Consider the following 8,052-nt stretch of genomic DNA (forward strand, 5'->3'; position numbering starts at 1 on the left):
CTACAAATCACTTTGGGAGCAAGGCATATGAAGAAGCAAGAAAAAGAGGAAAGATAGAGCTCTCATATCTCTCTTTGCTTCCAAGGGCAATGCATTAATTGTGTGCAGGAGACGATTTTGTCCTCAGTATCAGAAGAAAAGTGGCTTTCAGTTTTCTAAAAGCTGCTTTCCAATTTTAATCTAATCCTCAATTTTTATCAGAAGAAAACCATTATTTGCTCAAAATTTTGAGCATCACCAGAATACCTAAGGGCACTAAAGGATTAAGGAAGTGTCTTTTTGTTAAAACAAGCATGTTAAAATACATTCTGTGGTCAAAGCAGGGACTGCATGCAAGTGCCCTTTCAGACACAAAAGAATAAAGGGACTTTGTAATCTGAGCTGCTGCTTGAGTCAGAAATAGCGAGCAGATTTAAGTAATGCTGCACTGAGTGGAGAGCCACCTGTTGAAGTACAGCAGTGAAACGTGGTGGTGTTAAGATGCATCAGTTTTAAGGCTTACTCCTGAATGATGCTGAACATCTGTACTCCCACCCCCAGTGCTGGGTGTTTCCAGGGTACCCATTGACACTATCAAATCTGAACTTCCAAGAGCTGTATGCATAGCCATCTTATATTAAAAATTTAAAAAATAAACCCAGAAGTAATGCACATACGACACTCCAGTAATCAGCAGCCAGAGATGTTGCTTGTACATCAATGCTTTTGCTCAGCTTGGGTAAAATCTTCCATTTTCTGTGGTACAACTGCCCTTGATTACAAGTATTACTTCTCATGCCATTTTTAATAAGACATTTTCAGAAGCTACTGCCTCAAGGCTAGAAAATAACTGAAGAGATGTCTTTGTGCTGGCTGTGTTTTGGCACCCTTCAAAGCTTCCTGAGAAATACTTGTTGCTTCTGACTCAAAACTGTAGTTGGATATCCAGCATATAGACATGAATTTGCCTGACACAGTGCCTGCCCTTAAGAAAGGATTGTTAAAAATGGAAAGATAGGAGCACCTGAACCTTCTGCAAGGAGACTATTCTGGATGATTCTCCACAGAGAGTCAAGATAGCTACACTGCAGATGTTCTGCAAGTTTTCTGTTTGCTCAAGTGGTTTCTTTTCCCCATTTGTTCATACTATGAAATTTTCCATTCTCCACTAGAACCTAGCTAATTTAAAATTTAAACTTCACATTGCTGCAAAAGCCATTTTGAAACTTAGATGACTTATCCAAGAAGATGTTTAGCTTCATGGAGATGATTAAAATACAAGTAAAATATAAACTAAAACATAGCATGACTGGCAATATCTGAGCTTGATGAAAAGGGATTTCACATTAAGAAAATTTTACCTGCACATCTTCTTCCTGTTTATACATTGTCTCTGCAAGGCAGCACGGAAAATTTTCTAACATATACTTCATTCATTGAGAAATTCCCTCTGGGACCACATTCATAAAACAATCTCATCTGGCAGGGAAGGAAGGGAAACCTTTTTTACTTAAAATCTTTATGTAAATTTGTTTTGTCTTTTTCAGAGAGGTAATACACAGAGGCAAGAGAGAACATCTGAAATAAAATAAAAAACTTGTTTAATACAAAATGAATTTCAGGAGAAAAAAAAAAATCTGATTTAAGCCTCATTTATTTGTAAAGCTTTCTTCAACAGCACTATTAAGACCCATAGCAGAGCTGGTAGGAAGATTTTCAGCTGACTGTATTTTCATCAAACTACCTATTTTTGCCTCAAATCCTTCATCAGTATCTGAAATCAGCACCTTTATTGAACCCTCTGGATTCTCCATGCTGAAGACATTGTAGAAAAAATGAGTTGTGTGATTTGTTTCTTTTTGGGTAATTCCATCCCAAGTAGATGAACAGTCCCTCTGCATCCGTGTATGCAGCTGATTTCTTCCTCGAGCTGAAGAAGAAGGGAGATTGAGGAATCTGTACAGCACTGCTAATTTGCTGAGTGTCAAAGCACAAAGACTGAAGAGTTAAGACAACTTTTCTAGACCTTAGTTTCACCTTCCTTACTGCTACTGGTCTCATGTTGATCTTGAGAAAAAGCTCTGCGTTTATCTGTTGTAGACTGCAGAAGTCTCCCAAAACATCTCCAGCCAGCAGAGGATATTATTGTGGCAATTCTTGTTTTCACAGGAGTAGTGTAAGTGCTGTGACATCAGTACTCATTTACCTAGAGGTCAGTGGTGGTTGGGAGAGCTTTTTATGGTTAGTTAAATTGCACCTCAATGTTTCACTTGAACTGAAAGTTAATTTTGTGTGATGCCCAAGATCTAAGGTTGCAGCAGCACAAAGACTTGCAGGTGTGCCAGGTGTTTGCAGCTTAGCCAAGTGGTCTATGCAACAGGGAGTGAGTTAAAGAACAGGTATCCTCACAAGGATTGCTCATTCATAGATAAGTCCTTGCAGAGCTGGAATCAGAATGGTTTCAGAACACAGTGGGATGATGATCCTCCTTATCTTGTTATATTTACAGCATTGCTTGTTCTGTTTCAGATGTTTGTGGCCCTTCTCTTCTGGTACCAGTTCTACTGCGGGTTCTCTGGCTCATCAATGATTGATCAGTGGTATCTGATCTTCTTTAATTTATTCTTCTCTTCTCTTCCACAACTGGTTACTGGTGTGCTGGACAAGGATGTGCCAGCTGAAGTGTTAATTGCTGTACCTCAGCTTTATAAAAGCGGACAGAATATGGAGGTAAAAACTTCTTGATTGCTGCAGTTTCTTTCTTGAACATCTTTGGTTTCAACTGAAAACCAGCCCTGCTCCCAAAGGGTAGATGAGTGGTAAATACAGTCTGAGAAGTCAGTGTTATTACTCTGTGATACTTCTTATCTGAGTCAAAATGCCAAAATAACACCTAAACAAAAGACACACTAACAAAAAAGCCCCAACCAGACATATTTTTAATATCTGTCAGGAGAGAAGGCTGGATGATTTAATTCAACCTAAACTGAACACCTCCTTCATGGTCCAGGCTCACAAATAACCAAAAAAATAAAACAGATTGCACTTTGTAGCTAGTGCAGGCTTTTACAGAACAACCTCACAGTACTTATTCAAAACTTCAGTTCCCAGCCCTTTACAAAAAAAGAAAGATGGCCTTGGTAGTAAGAACGATAAACTTAGTCTCTGAGGGAGGTAGTCACAGATGACAGATTCAGCTGAAATGTCTGTTGAAAACACCTTGTCCCCATCTGCTTGAATTGAAAACAATGGAAACAAAAGGAATTGCAGGAGGAATTTGAGCCAAACCATTCCTGGTAATTACAGGTACAGTGTACCGTGGGAAAATCTTGCTGTTTGGCAAAACTATCTATATGGGGACTTTGTTTTGAAGGTAAAAGCCTTCTTAAGAATGTCTTACAAAGCTGTCCTCTGAGAGGACACAGTAAGTGGTTTTTGCCTCCAAGTGTACACCTGTATTTGGTACCCCACACATGTAGTGGCATTGCTGGATGCTGTCCTGGAAAGATGAAAGGAGAATTTCGGTATAACTTATTTTAGTCCATTAGTCCAAACTCTGTCCTTTTCATCTGTTGTTTTCTGTTTTCTACATTTCTTCTGTTTCAGTGCATCACACTTGAAAGATCTGTATTATTAATACTTTCCTCTCTTGCACGTTTTTAGGATGATAGAAATCTTGTAATGCCTTAAGGTTTGTTGGGAGGTTATGTCTGCCTGTCTTCAGCTGGCAAACTGAGAAGTCTCCCAGGTTCACAGAACAGTTGTTTCTCATAGAGAAGCCCAGAAATCATTCTAAGATTTTTTGTTTGTTTGTTTCTTTGGGGTTTTTTTTTGTTTGTTTGTTTTTTGGGGTTTTTTTAATCCATTGATCGTATTCCCTTTATAGTTACCTAAAAAGGGATTTTAAAAACTTTAAAATCTTGTTTGAGGTGGAATCTCTTTCAAAAAGGGCCTATAATATTATAGAATAGTTTAGATGGCTCTGGAGGCCATCTGAACCAGACCCCTGGTCAAAACAGCTTCAAACCAGGATGACGTTTCTCAGGTTTTTACTTGTCCAGTTCTGAATGTCTCCAGCACTGGAGATTCCACAATCCCTCTGGGCAGCCTGATGAAGTAATTAACCATGTTGGTTCAGGAGGCCAAGTAACACCATAATTCTTTCTAAGCATCTTTCCATTCCCATTTTCAGTCTGCAATGATATTTTCCACAAAACGAAGAAGACCTGATCAACACAGTTGTTGGAGATGTAGAATATATACCAAAATTATATAAACATTTTTCCACTTATAAATTATTTTTCCTTATATCTAGGTCCCTTATATGATCATCCATATCCCTGCAACTGTATATTTCTGTAAACCAAAATGTTAGTTTAATATTGGTTTTTAGCAAGCAATTTTATGCACGTACTTAGAGATATGTGTATATAAATGTTTTATATAAATATTTGTAGCATAGATTGCTGCATGAATTGCCACTAAAGACCTTTGTTGTAGATGTTCTCTAAGTACATGTGCATTTTCTGTTTTCTGCCAATAAATACCCTGTGCTTGTGCTTGTGCTCATGAGATGTAGAACCCATTTATTCATGTTCATTAGTGGTCTGACTGTTGTGCATAAAAAAGGGCACCTTCAGAAATGTTTCCTGGACTGAGCATCAGATTAAAATTGCATCTTCTGCCAGGAAAAAAAAAAACCAAACAAACAAAAACAACAAAAAAACCCAAACTTTCAAAACTTTCATCCCAGAACAGAGTGACTTGCAGGTAGACTGTTCATGCTTCATCCCCAGGGTAGCTAGATGATTGGCAAAGTTATGAAGCTATTTTCCCAAGCCCTTAAAACTGCCCTTGAAATATCCCCCTCAAAATACCTGTCCTGGCAGAGAGGATCTTCATTATGATCTGATTTTCTTAATGTTTTTTTTAATGACACAGGAGTACCAACCACACATGTTTTGGATGAACATGATTGACGCTATGTATCAAAGCCTGGTTTGCTTCTTCATCCCCTATTTTGTAAGTGTTTGGTTTAAGCCATTCTATTTCAAGCATTTGGAGGAGAACTGGCAACACAGCTTGGACTAAATTCTGTCTTCTTTCCTACAGACTTACTATGATTCAGAGGTGGATATCTTCTCCTGGGGAACTCCCATCACCACAATAGCTCTTTTCACCATCATCCTGCATTTGGCTATTGAAACCAAAACTTGGGTAAGGTACCCACAGCCTACATAGATGTATGCCAGCCACTGGCATAGACATAATTCTTCTCTTAGTGCCACCTTTCAAAAACATAAGATGGTTGCTCCTTTCCCTCAGCAAATTCTGTTTTTAGCAGGCATTTTTAAAAAGCATAGAAAGGGTTTTAAAATATGATCTGCAAACAGCTTTGTAGTGTTGTATTTATAAGAATTTTTAAATATACAAGGCTCTAAACTCTTTGCTGTGCATGGATTTGATTCCAGAAATTAAGAAGTTTTAATTTAAGTCACAGCAAACTTCTCAGAATACTAAGAATCATATACTTATGTTGTTGATTTGTTTTTGTTTTTGTTTTTGTTCTAGACTTTTCTCCACTGGTCATCTTGCATCTTCAGTATAATTTTATTTTTCTGTGTGGCTCTGGTTTACAATGCTTCTTGCCCAGTCTGCCATCCTCCATCCAATCCCTACTGGACCATGGAAAGGCTGATGGGAGACCCTATGTTCTATTTCACTTGCGTTATATCACCAGTTGTTGCATTGCTGCCCAGGTATTGTATCTTCTCTTGTGTCTTTTTTTGTATGTGAAGGCACTTCATGCATATGATTGGGAGAGCAAGAACATTTTCCACTCCCCATCTTTTGTTTTGCCTAACAGAGTTTCTTTCAGCAGCTCATTATTTGAAATCAGGTTCTCTAACCTATTCTGTGCTCCTGACCACAGGAACAGACCACAGCTCCTGGCCAAGGACCACAGGAATGGGATAATTGTAGATTGCTGGTCAAACCTCCTGGCCATGCAGAGGTTTGCTACCCATCACATTTTCTGTGGTGCTTCTGGATCCAGTCCATCCTCACATAAAATGCAGAGTACTCAAATTCTGCTACTATGTTGTGAACATACTTGCTTATTTGTAGATGTAGGAAGCTTGGTCTGCAGACTTATCCCTATTGCCTTTCCTCATCAGGAAAGATGAAAGACTGTGTGTAATCACAAGGTGGATCACTGGCTAAAGATACAGATTTATTATGCTGCCTAATTAAGTTATTAATCAAAATATTAGCACAGCATCCAGAGCTGTCCATCTGCAAGCTTTCTTGTGTGGAGCATAGGAACAGCCCATAGAACTGTCTTATTTTTCTGTGTTGTACTTTTGTTTTGGATGTTTTCCCTTAATAACGTATTGGGTATTTCCTTCTTTCATTTTTTTCTCACATACCTGTTGTCATCTTGCAGGTTCCTGTACAGAACCCTTCAGGGAACACTGTTCCCAACCCAGCTTCAGCTTGGACGCCAGTTGAGTAAACTGTCCCCAGAGGCGCGTGCCCAGCTTCTCACCGAGTTGAATGTGAAGGAGACAGTGTGTCAGACACGACTCTTTGCAGACAGCTTCTCCCCAAGCCTTGGCTCAAATGCTAGTGATTGTTACAAGGCTGATAACCAAAGCATTCCTTTGCCAACCTCTCCTCAAACAGGGGAGTCACTTTTCCAACAGGACACAAAGGCAGACCATAAAACAGATCAGACTGTGGCTGCCTCTCCGCAGGGTGCTGTGTTGTATGAGGAAAACAAGCTCCCCTCATCAGCAAGTGGTCTGGAAAGGTCCGTGGTGTTTCATGAAGTTCAGTGTGGCACTTCAGAGGTGGAGTCGTTGCCTCTGGGAACAACGTTCCCATGGAGCTCAGCAGTCGACCAAGCAGACTTCAGTTTGTTGAAGTGGATCACATCAACTCCACTGTTCAGTCACATTGGGACTGTTTTACAGGTGTCATCAAGCAGTTTACAAAATGAAGCACAGGACAGTATGTGTGTGCTTGGCTCTTCTTCGCATGTGGACTTCAAAGGCTTAAAAGAAGAGAGCTCAAATAACTTGCAGGACAAAATGAAAGGAACCCCAACCGATTGTTGTAAAAATGACAATTCTGAGACCACCTTTTTATGACGTGGGCCATAAATATATTTATATATTTTCTATTTGCACACATTTATAGTGAGATTACTCTATTTTGTTTCCAAAGGTGAAACGGAAAATCAAAGGTACAGAATGATTATTTAAGAATGTTTAAATACAGTTTATTAAGAGCTTTAAATATAAAAAGAAACACTTGAAAGTTCCATTTATATTGTTTTATTTTTTCATCTCATTTTGTAAAGAAATGCCTTTTCTTTATTTTTCAGATGCTTCTCTTTTATTCTGACACATACTGTAAAAGCAAAGGATCTATCTACCATATATCAAAGGATTAGATTCAGCAACAATTATTGATATCATTATAGGCCATTCAGTAATCAAGGAGCAAAAACCATGGTAATAAAGAGTCACTATATTCCATCCATCATCTGCTTGCCAGTGTATTTTGTCACTGAGGCAAAGCTTTGGATTATTATACACCTCTCTGTAAATGTTAACAATATCTTACCACCACATTAATAATACTGATATTTTATAAATGACACCATGTTCTGATATTGCAGCCATAGCATTTGATGTGTCATGATAAAACAATAAATAAATGACCATCCATATTGCAAAGTGACTTCCCAGTCTGGCATTAATTGTAACTCAGCCCTTCCCTTGGAGTTGCTGGTGTTTGGCTGGGCATGGCCTTATATCTTGCTGTACAAAAAGCTTGCTGCTTGTTTGTAAGGAAGGATTTGGTGGCAGAGAACTTGTGCCTCATATCTGCTGTAGAGTTTGTGCTGGGAAGCCTGTGACCTTGGGTGCTGGAGCACTACCACAGCCACTGCTACTGAAGAGGTCTGTTCTGATTGCAGGTGGGGTGAAGGATTGGCAGAGTGGAATTTTGTGAGAAACCGGTGCTGTGGTTTCAGTCAGCTTAAATCGAGTGCTTGGGGGTGGTGAA

The 8,052-nt window shown here is 39.1% G+C and overlaps 1 protein-coding gene across 1 annotated transcript in view; it reads left to right on the top strand.

Annotated features, from left to right (window-relative positions):
• The window catches only part of ATP10A (ATPase phospholipid transporting 10A (putative)), a 110,082-nt gene extending 102,357 nt beyond the window's left edge, over positions 1-7,725 (top strand). Inside the window, exons 17-21 of the mRNA XM_059839447.1 lie at positions 2,509-2,709; positions 4,921-5,001; positions 5,092-5,196; positions 5,551-5,738; positions 6,425-7,725. Coding sequence (XP_059695430.1) covers positions 2,509-2,709; positions 4,921-5,001; positions 5,092-5,196; positions 5,551-5,738; positions 6,425-7,130 — 1,281 coding nt within the window. The 3' untranslated portion in view covers positions 7,131-7,725. The remainder of the gene's footprint in view (positions 1-2,508; positions 2,710-4,920; positions 5,002-5,091; positions 5,197-5,550; positions 5,739-6,424) is intronic.
• Positions 7,726-8,052: the final 327 nt, after the last annotated feature.

This window comes from Haemorhous mexicanus, chromosome 2 (assembly GCF_027477595.1).
Source record: "Haemorhous mexicanus isolate bHaeMex1 chromosome 2, bHaeMex1.pri, whole genome shotgun sequence".
Taxonomy (NCBI): Eukaryota; Metazoa; Chordata; class Aves; order Passeriformes; family Fringillidae; genus Haemorhous; species Haemorhous mexicanus.